The sequence below is a fragment of the Lampetra fluviatilis genome, chromosome 2, assembly GCF_964198595.1.
Source record: "Lampetra fluviatilis chromosome 2, kcLamFluv1.1, whole genome shotgun sequence".
NCBI classification, from domain to species: Eukaryota; Metazoa; Chordata; class Hyperoartia; order Petromyzontiformes; family Petromyzontidae; genus Lampetra; species Lampetra fluviatilis.
Genome location: NC_136276.1, coordinates 7,201,195 through 7,224,738, shown reverse-complemented (window position 1 = coordinate 7,224,738; position 23,544 = coordinate 7,201,195). Strand labels below are relative to the sequence as shown.

The window sequence follows — 23,544 nt, the reverse complement described above, 5'->3', positions numbered from 1 at the left end:
GTGTTTGATGATGTAATCTAATTATTTGAAGTGGTGTATTTATACATGACTTTTGTGGTCTCCATGCTTCTCTAATAGGCATACTGAAGGGCATGGTGTGAATTATTTATATTATTAATATTCAACATCCCAAGTAAATTCTACATTCGCTCTTTTTCCTTAGCCAATGTATGAAGAAAGTGTGAGAATCTAGACATATTTTCTACATATCACTTCAGCGAATGAGGAAATTAAGTGTCCTAATTGAGGAATTTAAGTTTCCTTATGTGCTTAAGTGAATATTCCTATGATATACTGACTTGAAATGAACCAGCATTGCATATATTACTGATAGATTAAAAGCTTATGCTTGACCTGTGGGTGGACTTTGTATTTATACAAGAACGAGGACTGATCTATACATTGTTAGTGTTGTGTAAATATCAATCGTTTTAATTTTACACGATCAATCCACTGCGGGATGAAGGCTTGCTCAAGCCGTTGCCATCTCTTGCAATCCTACAATTTGGCAATCCACCTAGCATCTGCGTACGAGCTGATTTTATTGCTCCATCTCCTCAGTTGACATCTTCTTGGATGTGTTCCATTGCTTTTCCTCTTTGGCACTCCATAAGTATCCATCATCCATCCCTTCTTGCAACTTGACCTACCCAATCCTATTTAGATAAAAATGCCGTACTGCAAATCTGTAAATCTTCCAAATCACTAGGCGTGCAACGTAGAGGGCAGTATAGAAAGTAGGTTTGTGAACCTGTTTGTACGGACCATTGAGAATTAATTCCTCATATGGATGGGTTCTTACTCTATGGGTGCAATTATTTTTTGCCACATGTTAACACTGATTAGAATGAAATTTGCCAAACATCCAAATGCAGGACCAACCTGAATAATATTTAAGCTCTAATGGTTTAATACATCGCATTAATAGGATGAGCCTTGTAAACGTACACAATATTGCTTTCTTCTACACATCATGTTGCACACGTCAACAATATATTACAGTGTTTGTTAGCATCAGTTTGTTGTTGAGTTGGATGTTTTGCCCAATGGCCTTTATCATTGTCAGACCTTTTATTGTAAAGCATCCTGGGATGCTCTGCATGAAGGGCAGTGGCATAGACCGGTGGTAGTGTGTTCCTTGTTCCAAAGGTTCGCGGTTCGTATCGTATTACCCTTAAAAACACACTACTCACTTCAGAGTATAGTTAAAGATCCCCGTAACCTAATTCACAACACTAGGCCATTGTGTGCCGACATAATATTTCAATCATCGCCCCCAATTCCTTTGTAAGGACCCTCCTTAAACAAAATTGTCATGAGACTCAGTGAGGGTTTCCTGGATAAACATGAGTAATTAAAAAGATCCATGAGTATCAAACATTAAACGACAGTTTCCAATACTGTATCTGGAACCTAGAACAGACTGTGATGTGACAGTCAGATTTGTATTTAGATTATAGCACAAGAACGCAAAGGTCTGGGTATTTGAGATGAAACTGATCATTTATTTGGAATCATTTTTGTTTTGGCAAGTAGATTTGTGAAAAATGTGATCTTACATGTTTTTCATGCACATTGCAAACAACTGCAATGGCGTTTCTACATCTGGGTGATTTTGGTATGTGATTCTGACTGTGGATTAGACTGCATGTGGGATGATTAAAGTACCTGTTTTAATCATGTCGAAGGACACATCTGTATTTTCGAATTAAACGTTCTCCAAAATCCTATGTCATCAGGCATTCCTGCAGTATAATCCGAGCTTCCATCTGCCTGCATTCAATTTCTATTTGTGTGTTCTCTGAACCCAAATGTATAATTTGTACTTTAAAGAGAGAAATTGGTATTTTGAAAATCAGGATTACTCAGGAGCCATATGAGACATCGCCAAACATGCTTTATGAATGCCTTGGCAGATTCCCGACCCTTAGCTATCAAAGTAAACAAGTGTTAATAGAGTGCCGTGTGGAAATATTCTATATATAGCCAACTGAGTTAACCATACAAATTTTTGTGTTCGGATTACATTGCTCTGGAAAATCAATGGGTTAATAAATTTCATAAAAATGTGGAGACGCAGAATGCAGTTCTACTTGTATATATTTATCCCTTAAGTAATTCGTTCAAGTGTATTAATTGCTATAAGCCCAACATAGGAGTTCATCATCCCTAATGTGGAGTGCCGGTTGGTGTTCGTAAAAACAGATCCACCGTGTTTTTTTTATTTATTGAGTCCACGATTAAAAGTTATTGCATTCATCACAGTCTAATGACTGGTTTATCCATACATGTACTGTATTAACATTGTATCTATGGTGAGGTCGATGGCCATCTGCAATCCCATAACAAAGTGTGTACATCTGCAGGTTTCGCACGTCTTACATTGGCCATGAAAACTGCTCTACAATACATTGTTTGTTATTTCAGATGACTTGAGTCACAAGTTTAGCCCTTCAGAATAGTTACAACACGCCAATGTAGCATCTCTTGCATTGCCTTTAGTCACGTGGTTTAAATCGATAGCACGCACACATGACTTGGGTGATATGTGCTTTGCTTGTGTATGCTTGGATTTTCGCTTCAAATGTGTTTACTCTGTGTGTTCATGTTGATCAGTAGAGTACTCTTGAAAACTCAATGACATGCCTGCCTTGCATCAGTAAACACCGCAGCTGATATGCAACGTAGTGATGGAGTTTTCGTTTGGCTCATGGTGAGACCTATTCGTTGTACAAACTTTACCGTTTGGTGCTAATGAAGAGAAAGAGTTTAATTTAACTGTGTGAAGGTCAGATGCTATTGCTATTAATTATATCTACCCAGACTTGGTATTATATAAGCAGGACTTAATTGCAACTGTCTGTGATCAGCGACACGGAAAATATATTTGCCCCAAGTATACCAAATCCAGATTTACCCCTCTGCTGTGTAAGCGATAGTCACGCGCCTGCTCCAGGTCTACCAGTGAGCCGAAACATTTTCAGTGGGAAAATGAAGCCCTGGCGGTATGTGAACTTGATAATTCTTTAGTAGTAATATTATCAAAGTATACCTGATGTGAAAACAACTACTGTACAGGGTGCTTCAAAAAAATGTGAACACTCCCGAGAATTTGCAACAATACGACAAGAAATGTGCTGCTTCCGGGGCCTCTGGAGACCACCTGGAGAAGATTCTACGCGTGTGTTGACAATGATGGCGAACAAGTGGAGACTCTATGACTTTTTGAAGCTTTTTTTTATTTTTTTGTTGTGTTTTTTTTCTCCCTTCTACATGACTTTACCGAAAGAACCAAGAAGATGAATCCCTGCAGTCACGAAAGCTTTAAATCGAAAATTTTGAAGCTATTAACATACATTTGTTATCATGTTACAGTGTCTTATCCATTTTTTTCCATAAAAAAACGATAGTCCCATATAAGTGTTAAACATTTTTTTAAGCACCCGTATATATGTTATATAACTGCCTTGATAGAGTACCACGTACAACCATCACAGTCAAACAGAGGACACAATGGTAATACTGGAGGGCCATCGCCTGAATGTGGCCTTCTCCAGGATAGACTTTTCTGTTGTCAGGCAGTTTGAATGACACATTCGTCGAGTCGTTTTTTCCCCCCATTTGCGTTTCATGCCACTGCCAATGCAGTTCCTTTAATTTCCAAATTTATTTACATGTTATATTTAAAAACGTTGTTTTTTGTGTGCAAATATAAACATTGTGTTTCAGTAATAATAATAATAATATGTTCACTTTGTAGGAACTTGCTTCCTGTGCAACACCATCATTGTCCCTGTGAAGAATGAAATTGGTGAAATTATCATGTTCATCCTCAACTTTGACGACGTGACGGAGCGGACGTCACTCAAGTCCGAAGAGGTTGTCAACCATGCAGGCGTGCAGTCCCGGATCGCCGCTTGTGAGTGCTACATCTGCCCTTCTACTCCTCCTCCTGCACCACCACCTTCTTTTTTTCCCCTATGCCTGTGTGCATAGTGAATGAGTGTGCTGTCATAACATTTAGAGAATGGTCCATTAAGTGCAAGATCCGATGACTGACATCCACTACAAAACTCCAGTTTTCCATGTCCGTAACCCCTAGAAACACCGCACTAATTGTTACATCAAATTTAAACTGGAATATATATTTATTTTGACCCCCAGTAATAAAAAAACAACTATATTGTATTTTTCAGTCAGATAATGTTCCACATATTTGTGGCTTTGCTTTTACTTTCGTGGCCACAAATCTATTTTGAATCGCACGCTCTATATCACTTTATCCGCATGTAACTTTTACAACTATTTTAATACAATCGAGTTACATCCTCTTTTGTTGAAGCTTCCCTTCCCGTACCCTCTGCACGCAGACACGGGAAAGGCGCTCCGTCTCAAGTTTCAGTCTCTGCGCACCATCGCGGCGAGCAAGCTGTCGCTGCCGCGGGAGGACCAGGACTCGGTGCTGGTGGAGGCGACAGTGCCGCGGCACCGGCCGGGCACGAGCGGCATGAGCAGCAGCGAGGCGCTGGCACTGCGCCGCATGCGCTCCTCCTCGTCCCGCGACGGCTCGCTGCAGTCGCACCCCGAAGACACGCGCGTGCTCATCGACTCCTCGCCCGCCCGCTCCAACCACTCGGGCATGCCGGTCACCACACCGCCGCCCCCGCCCCCGGCGGCTGCACTTGCGTCGCTCGGTCACTCCTCTCCGAGGCACCTGGCGCACCAGCAGCTCGTGCAGCAGCAGCAGCAGCTGTCTAACATGGACCGCTTGCACGTGCTGGATGGGGCGTGCTCCAACTCAAACCTGGCACACATCCGCTCCAAGGAGAGCCTGCACAGCCTGCGGAGGGCATCCTCGGCTGACGATATTGAGGCGATGCGCGGAGACTCGGAGCGGCCGTTTCGCGATCGTCACGGCACGACAGGTACCCATGCGCTCCCGGGAACAGCGTGCTTTTTGCGCTGCAGTCGTCAATATTATCACTCCGCTGCTGTTGAAGGCCTGCCTAAGTTGCGCCGTAGCACACTGCAATACCCTTGCTCCATGTCATGTGACTACGTTGGGGCATGAACTTTCCTTCACCGACATCTCCTTGGAGTGCTCTTTCCACTTTTCTTTGTCCGCCGCTGCGTCTTTCAACTGAGTTGGTTTCCAACCTGTCCAATTCTTGATGTTTGACGTTCGTTCAGACTGCGGGCGTCCTATTCCCCTACCACCCTTTGCAGCCAGGCACCATGCATCCTGGTCACTTGTCCGAAATTTTGCTGTGCCCTATACATGACCTGGCTTTCTAGCCTTGCTTCTTTGTCTATCTCTCGTATAATATTGACATACAGATAAAACTAACGTGTATTTAGGTATGTATGTTCTCGCAATTAAAATCACAGTGTAACCCATGTACAGTACATTTACAGGTTGTGTTTGTTGTAAAATAAGTGATTTGTGAGAAGCATATAAAGTTGCATGGTCGTGCATTGCATTAGTATGTATTTATGGTTGTATTTCTTGTGCTTCTTTGAAAACTAATGTTCTTGCCAAGTGGACAGAGGAAGGCATATACGAGGTATGTTTTTGACTTTCTAATTGAAATAACTTACTCCATTCACATTTCCTCTCCATCTCCAAGAACAGCATCAGAATGCACAGCTTGGCACTGCATACATTGAAATGATTATCACTGCGTTCCTATATTGATTACGTGAAACTAGCCACCACAATAATCATTTAAAGTCAATTAATACTAAATAAATAAAGGTTCCTTTTTTGTATATTGTCAAACATTTTTTTATCTTCCATTTAATATTAAACCATGTGAGCTGCTTGTCCATCTACACAAACCTGGATCTCTAATCTATACCGAACGTCTTTTTGGCGCGACAGTGGCAAGATGTTATCTTCTTCGCCTGCTTCAATCCCGACACTGACACCTCTATATTTGGAGTTCGCATGTTCTCCCCGTGGTTGTGTGGATTTTACACTGGGACCTCTGGTTTTGTCCTCCACATTTCGAATCAACATACGTTTAGAGTCTTTGGCTGCTATATTTGTGGCCAGCTTAATGGGCCTCACCTGGTAAAATAAAAGTTTAGTTTACAGTCTTTATATTAAATCACCCCAGACTCAGCTTCCAAGTATGACTGTCTCTGTAACGTTGGGGGCATGGAAACACACACTGTTGTGATTTTCGTGCAATAACGATGGTCACAGAGTAGGATAGACATCGTTTGTACATCAGGGTGTAGTTCCTAACATACTTTGTCTTCTAATAATGTCTCTAGTATCTCACTCCTGGATGCCAATCGATCGGGCTGTTTTCTCTTCTCCCGCTTGCGAAACGAGCGCTCTACCTTGCATGTATCAGCAGGTGCTTGGGTCATTCCAGGTTTACTCTGTTTGAGAAAAATATCCAGTCTAATGATCCCATTACTCTATGTCTTTTTTTAAGATCAGGCTTGGCTCAGAGAGGCACATGCAAAATATCTCATGAGCGACATCGCTCATTATGTGTAAATGGTTTCTGGAACAGTCTCAAGTGTTCAACTTGTAGTTGTCATCAGTAATTTTTTTATATAAGAAAATCAGGTGCGATGCAATGAGCGTTTATCTTTTGTCTTACTTGATATCTTCATGCTATTCCTCAGATACTGCAAACCACATTAGGCCTGCATTTCTTAACTCCACATCCGACTCGGATCTGATGAAGTACCGGGCCATCAGCAAACTCCCACAACTCACCTTCAACTTTTCCGACTTCCGCTCCGACAAAACCGTGGTGACACCACCCTCTTCAGAGAAGAACTTCATCCCGCCCAAAGTAAAGGAGAAGACCCACCACGTGACAGAGAAGGTCACCCAGGTACAGGGGCACAGATACACACGGCTCTAATTAAGTCGTTCCTCGCTTGTGATCCATCGCAATAAAGCCACATAGGAGATGAGGCGTCACCTTATCTCAGCCTTTGCGATGTAGTTACATGCATGGTTTGTTCTGAAGCCGTTGAAATTGCAGTGTGTGCTGTGACGTTTGTACACTTAGAGTATCGACATGCCCTGTCTGACACATGGTTTTAAAGGTTTTTAAATGCGTATTGTATATAAGCTATGTAATGTATGCATTTAGGAAAGATATCAGCTATATTTTACAAACTGTATGCTAATATACAGAAATAACGAGTGCTTACTGCTTTCTATAGAGTAGGTGTTCACTAACGCGATTTGCCCCATTGGTCAATTTGGCTGAGCAGAACATCGTTGTCTTCATGTGCATCGTATTTCCTGTAAGCAATTGGTATATCTGCAGAGGCTTACAACCAGTGGTGTGTGTGTGTGTCATTGTGCTTTATTACTTTGTGCTGTGGATGTATGTCCATGAATAAACACAAATATTTTTATCATCTAGTTTAAAAAGCCGATTACGTGAGTCTGGGCACGATGTGTGTATGGTAATCTGTTATGTTTGTGTTCCTGCCCAGCGACTTTGAGAGGGGCTACATGTTACATAGTAATTTGAAAACCGCTGCCTATCTTTTGTTCCTCACAATTTTAAGTTGTTTGGATACATATTATGGAATTCAAAAGGATCAATGTTTTTGATATAAAAGTATTATCACTGTAGCAGTTAACTGGAGAAGCATTGATTTATTTTAAAATTGTGGATAAGGTCCATTTATTGTAGTTATCGTGTCAAATGTCCCAACTGTCATGTGGTAATGTGACTGAACATTTGACAATGGTTTCTAACAAGCGGTAACCCCTTGTGTTGAATCATGGCAAATGTGAGGCAGGGAGGGGCATTTTTCCCATTGTTTGAATGTGACCTCATGTCTCTACATGGCCATCCATCACAAGTGAGGACTCGCATTCGGTGATGATCTGTCATTGTCCTGGGTTGGATGTCAGAAGGAGGATCCAAATGCGTTGGTGTGTCTCTTGGGAAATTGCTCTTTTCAGAGGTTGGATTGTTTGGGGCTTGAGAGTGCAGGTTTTCACTGACACTGTGTACGTAATCTTTATATCTGTGCTGCATTGGCATTTGAAGACGCAGTCGGACTGTTAATACGAATGATCATCATTTCTTGGCATTTGTCAGCTGTAGTTCATTTTTGGTATAAATGTATAAATGGGAAGAGCTTAATTTCACGAGAAGCATATGCCACGTATTGGCACATTGTAGAGTGTAATTGATGGTAGTGACTCTCCACTAATTAAATCAATATGTTAATTATATATTCATTGGTTTTGGAAGATATTTATTACAACTTAACTCATCTCCAGTGTTCTTATTTTTTTGTCACTTGCTATTTCATAAATTTTACTCAGCTAACAATATAAGAATATATAATCAAGAGAAGTGGTAACATGGTGGTGAGTGCCCTGTACTCTGAACCCAGCGACCTGAGTTAATTTCCAGGTCACAGCTACCATCAGTGGCAAGTGATATTTGAACTGGTCTTGGGTCTTCATTCATCAACCCCCAATAGCTAGCATGGTGAAGTATGGCCAAACAACCCCCATGACTGGCATGGCAAGACCTTCATCCAGCATTCGATTAAGAAAGGGATGTAAATTATTATCTAAATAATTGGCTAAAGTCTATCACTCAACCCGATGATACACATTTATAATACACACACTAAAGTTGTTTCAATGCTATATGCAATATTAATTTTGCGTACAAGTAGTGACTGCATGTGTTTTTGGGTGCAATTCTCTACTTTGCTAATGAAATATCCTGATACTGTAAAACATGTATTGTGTTGCGCATTATGTTAAATTAGCGAAAACACGTGCGTTACAAAAGCATAACAAGTTAACAATGACAGGCCATTGATAATTTTAGATTAACTCACATGTGAGCGCTCTTCTATAAAGGGAAAATTGTCCTATTGTAACTAAAGTAACAAATAATGAGGGCATATTGCTGGTTCATACAGAAACACTCTCATGGCTTTTCTGCCCTTTAATTAGGATGTATAAACTAAAAGTATAATCAACGGTAGTGACCGTACAATAATTAAATCAGACTGTTAATTGCCATTCAATTTATTCCTAATAATTGTTATTTTTAGATCTCAATCTCACGTTAAACTATTATCCCTTTCACCCGTATTGATGGCGTAGGTATGGAATGGTCCTAGAATAAACTATTTTTTTAGATGAGCGAAACAATTCAGTTCCTGTTTATCCTGGAGAGATCCAATCGGGCCGCATTTATTTCGCATCAGATACCTGAGATGAAAATACAAGAGAAAATTCCACGCGCAGGGTTGTGTTGTGGGGATAGAATCTTTCGGCATCGTTCGCCCTAATGAGTAACGTGAACACGAGCGTGGAGTGCGGATGGATGGGGTGCACGTGGGCAACTTGACACTGGATTCCCATCGGGCACCGCAACGTGTAACATGTCGTCATTGAATTCATGCCTCCAACGATTGAGTAAGCTTCGCAAACAGTATATGTATGGAATGATTACGTACAGATACTACAGGACAGTGTCAGTGCATGTGTTGTTTGTTTGAGATAAGTTCTTGTAAATTTAGCACGCATAAGTTTTCAGTCAATCCTGGTCTCCTGGGTTAGTAGGCTTGTTGAGCATTTCCTTTTTCAAGTTTGCACCATGCACTACTGCAACCAATTTCAGGAGGTGCAGTTCTGAAACTAACAGTTTCTTTTAGGCTCGGTACAATGTGTTCATTTAAATTCATCAGACGCTGTGCAGTTAGCAGAATAATATCACACAAGTTTGGACTGGAGCTGTCAGAATTGCAATGTGCATGTGGTTTTAAATATACCATTTACGTTTCGCTGAACCAAAACTTCCTTATGCCCATCAGACCCATTACAACTTCGTATAATTTCAAGCTGTGAAAATGTTCTGCTTGACACAAGTAGAGGCTGAGTACAATCCTGATTTTGCTATGAAATCCATAACGCATGTTCAGTGTATACGGCATTGACTATGAAGACTAATCACCGTATTCCTTAATCAGCGTCCCTTTTTCTTTTACTGTATGCCATTTGGGAATACTCTAATAAAAGAAATGCACATAACGGAAAACATGACAGCAGCTACTTATGGAGGTGTTGAAGGCACTGTATGCGTTTCCATTACGTAATCCAGGACCATTTGTGGTAGTGTTACAGGCATGTTTCATAAAAAAAAAAACGAAATATCGCGCGAACACGAGACCCTTTAAAAATATAAAAAAAAATTTACCCGTAAAAACAAAGTTTTTCACTATAAATCCTTTATATGCGTGGCATCGGTTTTCGGGTGGCTAGAGTCCTCTCGTTCTCTGGCTTGAGATGGCTGCCACCTATGGGTCAGATGATTGCCTGCCACCATTAAGCAATTGGTAATTAAATATATATATTTTTCCCTAAAATGTTGAAAATTTTGGAGAAAAAAATTTCACGAAAATAAATTGTCACGCACAACGAGTCTGTGTGCAAAATGTCAGCTCGATTGGATCACGGCAAGTGGGTTAAAAAACGACCGAAAGATTTGCACGGTCGTAAGCGCGCAAGCAAGCAAGTGAACTTAATATAAAGGATTTAATGAGCGAAGGGGCTCCGTTGTGCAAGCATCTCCACGAAAAGGCTGGCAGCGTACACAGAACCCACCGAAACACGCCACCACGACCAACACGACCACCACCACCACCACCACGCCCGTTGTGCGAGATGACTCGAGAACGGATCCCGAGTCCACGGCGCGCGCTCTGACAATTGGCATCTTTCCTGAGCGTCATTTTCCATTCACGGGCTAGGAGGCGGCGTGAGAAGTTGGTGAAACTGGAGGGATAGCCACCCTAATTAATTGACCTGGGTTGCTAGGCAACTTTTGATGTCATCGTTGGCTGGGATGGGGTGGGGGGGGATGTGTTAAATGAGCAACGTCAAAGCAACCCCCAACCCCCCATTAACAGATTACGACGGTGTCTGCATAGTTCTCGTCGGGGGGATGGTCCGGGAAAGGAAAAAAAATTAACGAGGGCAGAGCGATGGGAGGGGACGAGGCATTGGCCCCTCCTGCTCCGACCTTGCCCGGCTCTGGGGCTGGATGAATGGTGAAGCAGGTTCCATAAGTTGCTTGCTTGAGTCGCAGGTTGAAAATGATAGGGGAGGAGACCCAGAGCGGCGTGGCTGCACGATGCAGTGCTCACCTGTTGGTATCCGCTGGACCGATTATTTCCCTCGGTTGAAGAATTATCAATATTGGCATGATGCAGCTTTTAATCCAAATTGTTTATTTTATTCTATCAGCCACAGTTCTTCACACTTGAGGTCCGAGCAACGGCCACTGCCGCCGTCAATCTATTTTCGCTGTCAAGGGTATGCACTGTTATGGCTGGAAGCGTGAGTCTGACTTTGCTCCCAGCATCAGATTAGCCAGACGGGTATCTGATGCCACTTGCATGCTCGCCGCATCTCCTGCCTTTTGTTCGCGGTTGGGGGCTGGCGTTATTTCTGCTCCTGCTCTTGCTGTGGCTGTGGCCGTGGCTGCTGTGGGCTGAGGTCTCTGTTCGTGAGACCATTCGCCCGTCCGGTCGGCGATGGGAATGGAAGAGGACGAGATTCAGTGTGAGCTCCTGCAGGCTGCCGAGAGTGGGATGAGTGCCAAAGGGGTCCGCCTCTCCAGCTTGGTTGCCCAGGAGGTACTGTAACATCCTTAACTTTAGCACTCGGCTACATTGAATGGCATTTTCAAAGGGATTCGTGTGTATATATGCATTGTATGTTGGAATTTATTTAGCACCGTACGTTGCCAACCTTGCTCATCAGAGGTGTGTGCTTGTGATCGTTGGATAGAATGCGCAATTGTCGCGTATGCCGCAACTGGAATTGATGTCTCGGCTGTCATATAATTCATGTGACTCTCATCTCTGCACGTCTTAATAACGCAGTAGAACTATATTGGAATTGTTTTTAATTAGTTGCTAAAATGTGCACGCGAAAAGCATCCGTGTTAAGAATAGCTTCATACATTGAAGGATGCCGATTAACATTTTATCATGACTACTAGATATGATTTAATCTGTTGAAATAAATACTAATGTGGGATATACAGTAGCTGTATATGTTGCTATAGCATTTGTTAAATTAAACTGCTTAAATGTGCAAAATAATATTTACAGCTATTGGCCTATTACTCAAAACATTCTCAATTTCTGAAGGGAAATTACCGAAGTCTAACGCTCTGAGAATATATATTTTTCTTTTGGAGCAGTTACTAAAAACAAATTCTTCTGTTTGACTGCAACAAATGATGATGGCATGCCAAGAGGTGCAGTTCAGTTTTGTAAAATGTGGTGTCAGTGGATTAGGTAGTGCACACGGTTGCCTGCACACTTATGATATATTAATTATGTGTCCATCAAACAAAGGCTTTCAACTTTACCTGCACTTTTGATAAACATTTTAACTGTACGTAGTCAACCGCGTTAATCATTCATAACAATTACGTAACACATTAATATCCTATATCATTCTACTGTAGTTTAAATCCTCAAATTGAAAACGCTTAAAATAATGCTTCACTGGAAATTGTTTTTTTTTTATAAATCACAAATTCACGTGTACATTGGCTGCCAATTCGTATTTCGTAAATAATCGAACATTTCTCTTATGTGCTCATGGCTGAGTGTGAACATTAAAGGTTACGTTTTAGAAAGAAGGCTTATCTGCATGATGTCTCCTTTGGAAGCAAGTCACGAGAGTAACACGTCTTTGCTTCAAAAGACTGTCACAATAAAACACCTGTCATAATGCTTCAAATATAAGCACAGCGCAGTCTCTTAGGTACATTTATTTCCAGTATGATTTGTCACTCCATTAAAATGGCTTGTGCTGATGGACCGTGACGTTAAGGACTTGACCTTTTGAGATCAGGCTGGCATTTCATTGGGATAGAAGTGTGATAAAATGGTACAGTACTGCTCATCTTCATGTATATGCTCATTTATGCTACAAAAGTTTAGTCTTAAATACATGAGATCGAATGAAGGGTTTCCCATCATGGATATGTTATAATTAGGTCCTGTCGCATAAAAAAAACAACGAATCACTCGCCACTTTGGAACATTATAAATTATCTTCTTCTGAAAGAAAATACAAGGAAGTAATTGTTCCAGTCATGAAACCTTTTTAGTGGAACTGTACTTTCATATTTCCTTTCCATTATTATGCAAATCATGTTTTTGTGTTTTTTGAAATCTGATTAAACAGAGGAACACATCGATCAGTAAATAACACAACTTAGAAACAGAGTTTGACCATTAAGAAAATAAAGTGTGCTTGGATAGAAGGGATGATGATGTTTGATGGATGAGACTGGTAATAGGAGAAAACGTGCTCAAAAGGATGACCACAGCATGGATGGAGTGACATTCAGCTCATGTGTAAGAGCGAGATAGACTGTGGCATGCCAAGACTTTGATGGATAGTGGCAGTGTGAGGAGGCTTTACTCCAGCAGTGGATAGACCATGGCAGATGATAATGTATCAAGAATGTTCATTGCAAGAGATCTGAATAGCAAATACAATTCGCTTTAAAACATTCAAAATAAAATATTATGCTTATTCTAAATAACAATTGTTTTCATCAGAAATGTTATGAGATTTTCAAAAGGGACTCATCAGTCATGATCAGACTAAAATTATACATTGTGCTTATTCTGCTCGGTTGTTTGGTGTCAATATTGACTCTGCAGCCGAAAACGGCCTAAGCTGATTGTGGTGCTGGTTGTGGGATTGAATTATTCAACAAATGCCACATTGGATTAAGCTAAATACCCCGTGTCCGAGCATTTTTCTTGTATGAAAACCAAATTACTACCTGGCACACATGGTTCCAAAGCAGATGTCACATCATCTGTGGCATATGTGATGTTCCCTGAATTTCTCTGAACAATACGTGATAATTCATATATAGCCCTTTGCTAGATGAAGGCCACATACACCCTTGCCAGGCATGAAGGTTGTTTGGTCAGCGCGGGTCAGTGGAGGTGGGGGGGCCAGTACCGATTCAGACACTATGCTCCACTGATGTTAACGATGGCCGCGAATACAATTCCTGGAGCCGGGTTCAAAGTACGGTGCGCTCACCATTGTGCCACCACTCCGCCATCCTCTACCTTTCACCCCCCCCCCCTGATATTTAATCAAGAAATGTACTTTAATTGCTGATTCAGAAAATCGTTCGTCGTTCACTCACTGACCTCAAAATGTGTGTAACCTTTTGGCTAATTGGGGTCAATTACAAATGCGAATGTCATCTGGGACATGGTCAAAGAATCGTGGCTGATATAATGAAATGCTTTATTATCACTTAATTTTAATATGCGTTGTATATGAGCATTTTTTTTATTTGCTTATAAGGAGTGTTTGTTAACATTTTAACTTATGGCTTAAAAATAATGTGTGTATACAGAGCATTTGTTGAGTAGCTAGAATAGAACCTACCAAGAACTGAATCTTACCGACTAGGCTCAAAAACGGATAAATTGCCTCATAATTACATTTGATTTTACTTTAAGTCTTATATGCTCATGAAATATCGTGCAGGCACACACTGCTGTGTCATATTTTGTTGTCTACAACATAAAATAGGAGGTACATTGCTTGAAAACCATGACGTACTGTTGTTGAAAATGGGAATAATAATATGTAATGATATATGAACTTCACGGAAAATGTAACCTGTACCAAAAATTCCCATTCTCTCTGTTTTCATTTAAAATAAATCATGCTTTAGCACTCCAGTGATCATTTTGGTGACCTTTCGCCATCCATGATGCTTGATGCTATTTCAACATGTTTTCATTTCGTATCTCAAAAAAGATTGTGTCACTTGTTATTAAAATTGTGACTACATTGACATTAAATCAAAATCTGCCATATCATTCGGTGAGGAAATGGAACAGCAATGTTCCAATGAATGACATCTTGATCTTTTTATATTATTGGGTACATATGACTCACTGTACGTAGTGCTTTTAATATACAACTTACATATATTTGTATATTTTGCATCCAATATTTGTTTTACTTTTATCATTATTCTTATTATGCTTGTTTCCCCAAGAAAGCCTTACCGAGTCTAAAGATTCTTATTCAGGAGGGTTCTGCCAAGTTGAGTAATTTGCAGGTGCATTTTTAGCACTTGGATGTGTCGCTATCCTGCCACCCAAGATTATGTATATTGATGGCTGATGGTCAAGAATGATGCAGTGACACCCAAAGAATGGAAAGCATTCGAGACTGTCCCAGAGGAGATGTAGAAATGAAATCAGGTTATACAGGTCTTACGTCAATTACTGTGTCATTATTACAGGTTCGTGAGAGATGGTGTAGTGGCTTGGGGTAGCCTTTGATCTGCAGTGGATTGACCGTGATTAATGATGATAGTAAATAATCTCATGTACGGACAGTCCACTAATCACTGAGAAAGTTTGCGGTCAGTGGTTAAATCAATCAATGTTGGGTGGGGAGGTTCTCAAAGTGTTAGGTATGTTAATATTCATCCACCTCCCAGTGATTCGATGAATTTTCACGATCCTGGCCATGATTCGATAAAAAATATATATTATTTTACGTAATATTTCCCACTCATACAAAAGAGTGGAACATAACATCCTAAAGTTGCCTTCAGGGCAATAGTGTTTAGCCTCTTTTGGGTATACATACTGACCTTCTCATTATACATAATGGGTTTCTGTTTGTTTGTTAAAGTTACTCAAGGTGACTGCCGTAAATAATCTTTATTTTCCATTTTGTAATTGTAAAACTGGAAACCATAAAATTACACCCTCAATGGTTTTATCTTTGTTCACCAAGCTTTATGAAGTGCTGCATGCCGGGTTGGTATATTTATGATTAGTCAGCAGGTAATTATATTCCTGAGCAAATATTTTCGTATAATCTTTTCAATTTGACTTTAAAACTCCCATTAGCATTGGTGGATTATGAACACAATATCTTATACTTGCAAGTCTCTGGTTAAATTGACCCCGAGGCTTGTTAATTATTTCTGAATATTATGGTCAACTTAAACTTGCTACTTATTTTCTATGAGTGTACCATCGCTTTGATAAAGAATTAGCATTTACCTGACTGTTTGGCCTTATAAGTACATCAGTTCAGATGACTAGGTGGACACTGACAGCATAGGGCGTGATTGGATTTGAGATCAGATGACGCCGTTTTGGTTCGATCGTATCACATCCGAACCAGTATTAATTCAACAATAAAATCCCTAGGAAGCACACCAAACTTAATAAACCTATAAAAGAGATGTAAAATAAGGAAATCAGCCAAGAAGTGAAAATGCGGCGAGACACGAGGAGGCAAAGTGTGGAGGAGGGCCCTGGACTGTGGGCCACGAGGAGTTCACGAAGCCGATTCGGAATCAGAATATGTTATCCGAATATTTATTTATACTAGAGGAATCCGATCAGCTATAAAGCTCTTTTTCACAGATGTCAATTCGGGTCAGGTAAGAACGTGACAACAACGAACAGTACAAAAACACGATAGGAGTAAAAGGTAAACAAATCACCCAAACACACACGCAAATACAACACAAAACCATCCCCAACCTACCAGACAAAGCCAAGTGAGGTATTAACTTATCCTTCAAAAGCAACCTGGCCACAAATGATCGCTCAACAAAGTGGTTTATCATTTGGACACTTATAGCAGCAAATAATCTAAATAGTCTCAACGCATGTTTCATTTCGAGCTCTGCCCCTTGACCATAACTATCCAGACAAAACTAGCAACGGCCATCCCTACTAAAACAATCATCTTCGCTAACCTGCTGCCGTCTCTTAGGAAAACCCCCGTCTCTTCTCCCCTAGCCCATCCTGTGCACTTGTAAATCTAGATTGAAAACTCATTTGTTAAAGATTCATTTTTGTGTTCAGTTTGTTGCCCTTCCCCCTCACCTCCGATTAGCACGGTTGGCTACGTACGGTGCGAAAGAAGTTCAATATACATACATGCATATATTGCATTCTGGTTAAGGTTGTCAAAGTCGATACTGATTTTAACACGTAGGCTTTCGCGACCAATATCATCCATAAGAGAGGTGTTTTGGGTTAAATCGCGTAAATATATAAATGTGTCGTTAAAACCCACCACCACCCGACGCAGCCAACGAGTAAGGGTTGTCACGTAAACAGAACGTGGCCAATTCGTCACTAGTCCAGCACACCGATGTGTTGGAAAGCCAAGCCACAACATTTACAATCTGAGTGGATAGTGAGTGATTAGTGCTGTGCCTGCTGAAGCTCCACAGAGCGTTGCATCGTAACGTCTCAGATGAGTGATGCCGAACGTTGTTGTTTGATGCTTTATTAATAGCTAATGTACATTTACATTATAATAAACTAAACATGTGAAATGCATCCAGTCAGTTGAAATTGAGTTTTAAGCTCACGATATCTGCATGGAATCATGCATATCAGACTGAATTTACTATTTATGAAAATGACACGGAGATTATAAACTAGGGTTCTGGATTTAAAACACACCAGACCAAACATGGGAAACAATACAAACAAGATGGTGAAAACAAGACAAGAGAGAACATATTTTTGGATCGAATACTGTAGTAATTTTAATTGTAGCATTGGAATAGCTGAGGGATGAATCATTGCACACAATTCAATTGAAAATGTTACTATTTTATAGTGGATAATGTGGAATTGATTGTGGCTGCACATGTAATGAGTCAATTCGTGAATCGATTATTATTGTTTTAATGTGGTTTTTCAGTTTCATTTATTAGGTATAGCCCTGTGAGCCATGCGGCTCTTGACTCGGGTGCAACCGCAACAAACAAAAACATGAACAAGAAACATCTTAAAGTGACTACGCGCAACAGAAAAATCCAGAAAAAAACAGCAAAGTCTTCCAGCAAAAAACACCGTATATCAACGCTGTTTGCAAAAATCCCAGTGGGACGCAAGTCAAACAATAACAACCATAAGACAATTTTGGTTAAAGTTATCAGGTTAACTCTGTACTTCAACAAACATGGCTAAACCATACGTTTTCGAAATCACCAAAATAAAGCTATAAAAACAATGTAACAGTGATCATAGGAACTGGGATTCAAATTTAACAATACACGATATACATAACATGTATGACCAAACTGTGCAGCCATAGCTGGCAGCATGAGTCACTCCATAACAGCAGGAGTATCAGCAGGAGTATCAAACATTTTCAATGCACCTTTAAAGATCAGCACACTATCATCAAAACTCAAGATCATACATTGCAGCGGTCATCCAGAGCGATACATTTGATTTCAGGCCACTCTGCATAGCAGTGGCAGCTAGGGGTGTACAACTCCTCAAGATCAGTTTTGAGTGAAGATCTCAGAGGTAGTGATCCAAGTTGCAGTTTATTGGCGATAGCGTTCCAGACCCTGGGGGCATCAACAGCAAAGGCCCTTCCTCCAGTATTTGTACGCCAATAAGGATTCTGAAGCTGGTAAATGAGCGAGGACCTTAGGTCACATTTGTTCTTTGAAACAGTGAGGAGATCCAGCAGGTATTCTGCTGATTTTTTGTTACAAGTACATCGTGAATAAATAAGATCTGATGTACAAGCCGTCGATTATTAAGAGATGTTAAGTTTGACCTAATGTAGAGATCGCAGTGGTGGGTCCTATATGGGCAGTTCAATGCAAATCTTAAGGCCGAGTGATAAATTGAGTCAAGCTTCTTCAGTACAGTACCGGGGGGCTGGTAATGTGGACCATAATACCCAGCACTTTGGAGTCAGTGTCGGTGAATTACACAGATTTGTGAGCCTTCCCAACCCACTGGGTGGCGAGAAGGTCAGGAGATAACAGCACAGCAAACACATTTTTATTGTGCACATATTTCAGTATTTTCTGGTCGTGGATTTTCTCCAGTTACAGTAGTTTACTAACATTGAAAATGCAACGATTGGGATATCTCATCTTATTCAAATCGGGTCAAGAAACTTGATCCAGTTAAGCTCCCATTGAATTGCAGATTGGATCAGTTGGGGATCGAATTTTTTATTCAACCGCTCCACGTATTGATTTTTTTTTAAACTTGCATAGAGGACCATGCTTTTAACACTGTTTTACAAACAAATGAGTATTTATTAGTTATTTATACTTAACCGAAATTCGATTAAGTGCTGTGCTAGATGTATTTATGTTAACTATCTTGGTATCACCTGCAATAAGTTTCAACCCCTGCCCCCCCCCCCCCTCTATTTTCACTGGCTGTGAATTCTAATAGATGCTCAACTTTTTAATCTCTCATCCCTAATCCAAATTTGCCAGTCATCGACCCATCTCTGCATTAGAGTCACCGTTACGATGTTATAATGCACTCTGCTCTCACATTAGAGTGTGCTAAATTTGTGATGTTTTAAAAAATTTAAAGAGTGCCAGATTGTAATCTTAATTATTTTAAATTATTAGTTTGTATAACTGAAACTATGCTTACCCTTTATAGTATTTATATATGAGCACTGCATATATTTTAATTATACTGCCTGCATATGCTTTGGGTTAAAATTCATCTCAACGCTTCACCTTTTCTCAAGCGAAAATCACTCTTAGTCTTGTCATACAAAGGGTGGATGGGCTCATACATACAGAATTTACCATTCAAGCAATATTAGTCGAGAAAAACATCTATAAAATGTAAGCATTATTTCCAAATCTATTTTATAACGGTTTAAAAAAAATCACGTTCATTTGAACCATTAGTATCACTGGTGCAACTTGCGTGCGTTCCTTGAATTGAACAGTCCTGGTGGGTCATATGTTCCTGTGAATACAACATGTCTGTCCATGACAACCGGGGATTGGTGTTGGCACTGTGACCACAGATAAGCCTTGGGCAAGGAGAAAGGGCTTTTTTTTATTTTTTTCGCACTCCCAACTGATACTGCTGTGGCTGTGTAAGCCACTGGCCCCCAGCACATGGGAACTGTCGTCACGTTACAGTAGCGTAGAGTCAATATCTAGAGAACAAGAGCATGACAGAGAGCAAGCAAAACATAGGTGGTGACCAGTTGGAGGGATGGGATGCAAAGGTATGCATGGACCCATCTGGGTATTTCTTCTGTAGTTTTTTTGTTGTTTAAATTTTTTTATTTTATATATGCTGCCTGGGATGGTTTATAACATTTACATGTCATGTATATTTTAAAGGTATGTTTAGTACACCGGAGTTTATGACATTGAATAAACTCTTTTAAGTAATTTTTACGTGACGTAACATTTTTAAGCACATTTTAAATAACTAATGAAACAGTCAAACGAAGTTAAAAGCACGGTCTGCTTAGTCTAAACAATCCTACCTGAAAAATAGTTTTTAATGCTTAAAATACAATGCATGCATTCATATTTTTATAGCTTTCTCCAGATCACCCTCGCTCATTAGCTTGGAGAGATTCAAAACTTAGTCCATTCCGTATTGCAGTTTACAGCATCTCCTTAGTCTACAATGTCCATTTTATGGGCACGGCTGCCTTACAATCTGATGTGCCGTGCGCTCCGAAGGTCTTGTCGCTGGGAGCAGACGTCCTGCCGGAGTACAAGCTGCAGGCGCCGCGCATCCACAAGTGGACCATCCTGCACTACAGCCCTTTCAAGGCGGTGTGGGACTGGCTCATCCTTCTGCTCGTCATATACACGGCCATATTCACGCCCTACTCGGCTGCCTTCCTGCTGAGCGATCAGCAGGTGGAGAACGAGCGTCAGAAGTGCGGCTACTCCTGCAATCCGCTCAACATCGTCGACCTCATGGTGGACATCATGTTCATGGTGGACATCTTCATCAACTTTCGCACCACCTACATCAACAAGAATGAAGAGGTGGTGAGCCACCCGGGCAAGATTGCCATTCATTACTTCAAAGGCTGGTTCCTCATCGACATGGTGGCAGCCATTCCCTTTGATCTGCTCATATTTGGCTCCGGCTCTGGCTCTGGAGAGGTGAGTAAAAAGTTTAGTTTTTTCGTTTGCCTTTGGTAGAAAACCCTTTGTGTAATTATACTTCGAGGAAATCTCAACTGACCCAGGCGATGCTGTTGTTATCATAAGTACTCTATGTCCAATGCTTTGTGCTTTTGAATTTCCTAAAGTTATTTATATTCTGTGGCATGATAAGGATGTTCATGTCACATCTACACTTCCTTTGACGTCACAAAGGTCATGACCAAATTATGTGTTACATTCTGTGAGTGAGCACACTGTTTGGGACAGGCAATTTGGCAAAACATCCCAGCTGTGTGAGACGATAATTTGACAATTATGACCATTATGTGTTCTTATTCCACAAGATAAAATGCATATATCATTATTGTCTTTAACAGTAAAATGTGTTGGTATGAATATTAACTTTCACTGGAATGTTAAGGTGAAAAAAATATGCATTAATAATAGTTCGATTGATAATTATATATGACACCATTCATGGTTATTTCATAACAATATTATATTTTGGCTCGTTTTATTCAAATAAGTCATGGATGTTACAGCTTAAAATATTTGGAAACATTTTAAAATGAAACGTTTGTTTTGTTTACTATGTGCTTCCCTGATGATGCAATATAGCTCTGAATTGGTGGACTGGGTGACTAGATTAAGAAATTCATCAAAACTTCAAGGACAGCTTTAACGGCACCAGACGTTGATGTAATGCTCGCTGAACGCGACTATTTTCGTTGAGTTCAGTGAAATCTATTCTCGACCCATTTGCTTATTTATTTGTCAAATTGTCAAATAATCATATCAAGCTACATGCACTTGACTTGCACTGTTGAGTTCTGTGAGCATAATATGAATAATTTGTGTTGTATTATTACCGTAATAATGTTTTGAACAACTCCTTCATCGATTCACACAACTCTTTTGATTTACTTTTGAGTTAAATAACTAGAACATGGATCTGACTTTTACTTGTGTTTGTAAAAATGATTAATATTTTCTGCCTTCGTGTTGACATGCATTTTATTATCAGGACCACTATTGGGGGTTTAGACTCAAAGTAAACAAAAATCTAATTTTGATTTAAAGCTTTCGTGACTGCAGGGATTCATATTCTTGGTTCTTTCGGTAAAGTCACGTAGAAGGGAAATAATAAAATAATATAAATATAAAACAATAAAAATGATCACGACGTTTCGACTGCAACACAAGCAATAATCATCAGGTGTGAAATCCCCAGCAAGAAAATTTGAAATTTGAAAATTTTCTTGGTGTGATGATGTTGCAGTCGAAACGTCGTGAGAATTTTTATTGTTTTATATTTATATTATTTTATTATTTCCCTTATACGTGACTTTACCGAAAGAACCAAGAATATAAACAAAAATCTGTTCATAATTCAGTTCAATTCAGCCAAGATGCTTTCAGTGATTCAAATATATAATCTGCCATCAAAGTGTCAGGCCACATGTGGCTGTGTGAAATGAAGTCGGTTCCGCTTACATGTTATCATTTAGTGAATGTTACTCGTTGTTATATAACTGACCCATATCCCCTTAACACATTGCAAAAGTAAAAACCTCGGAGTGCTAAAAACATGACATCACAACATACTGCCAACACATTCAGCCGCGTTCCACCAAAGCGGCTCATCTCATATTGACACGCACTCGACGTAGTAACAAACAAGCACCAGAGCAGACATTTACAACAAAAAACAAGGACAAAGACCCCCCATATAACCTTAACATACTGTTGGGGCAAGTGCTATTATCTCACACCTGTGAAGGCCGCCACGGCACAAGAGGGGGTGGGTGGCTAGCACCACGCTCGGCCGCCTTTGTGGCCATGTTTATACATCACACCAGGTACTAATTTCAGGCTGAGTCGACCTAGGGGAGACCTAGGACCGGTTCAAATAATCGTCAATGGTGTTGGCTTTGAGCGCGCTAACCGCTACACTACCGCTCACATACACACACGTCACACACATGGCAGGATCAAAAGGACACAATGGTTGCGAATTATTACATGTATTTTATTTAGTACTTCATTCCTTTCTAGTGTTTAATTATTCAATAACCTTGAATTGGAATTACTCTTCCACGCATCCTGTTTATGGTGCGTGTGACCTTGTCAGCTTTGGTGAAGGATATGACGCATGCTATGATTGATTACGTTCAATTATATGGCTTCTCATTTTGCTCAGGCAGTTTTACTGCCTTAAGCAGTTGTGAGATATACATTTCTGTTCAATAGGATGATTAGGGTATACTCTTCTAACGGTTTGCTGGAAGGCAAACATCTAAATCATGAGCTGTGTTTTTAATAGCATTCAGCAGTAGATAAGTGAAGTACCTTTCAACGTAATTTACCACACTTTTAAATTGAAGCTTCTTTATTTCTGAAATTCATAAGAGCTTTAAGCATTTCGCATGTTTTGGGTCAATATATAGTACTGCAATTGCCAATTGCAAACAGGAATACATTTTACAATAACGAACGAACATGCAGAAGTGTGTTTGTCTCAATAAATAATGTTGTTAAAGCCGGT

At 40.2% G+C, this 23,544-nt stretch overlaps 1 protein-coding gene across 1 annotated transcript in view; it reads left to right on the top strand.

Moving 5' to 3' along the window:
• The window catches only part of LOC144940961 (voltage-gated inwardly rectifying potassium channel KCNH2-like), a 146,327-nt gene that overhangs the window by 103,962 nt on the left and 18,821 nt on the right, over positions 1 to 23,544 (top strand). Inside the window, exons 3-7 of the mRNA XM_078867454.1 lie at positions 3,761 to 3,919; positions 4,371 to 4,925; positions 5,541 to 5,564; positions 6,643 to 6,857; positions 20,562 to 20,996. Of these exons, the coding sequence (XP_078723580.1) occupies positions 3,761 to 3,919; positions 4,371 to 4,925; positions 5,541 to 5,564; positions 6,643 to 6,857; positions 20,562 to 20,996 (1,388 nt within the window). The remainder of the gene's footprint in view (positions 1 to 3,760; positions 3,920 to 4,370; positions 4,926 to 5,540; positions 5,565 to 6,642; positions 6,858 to 20,561; positions 20,997 to 23,544) is intronic.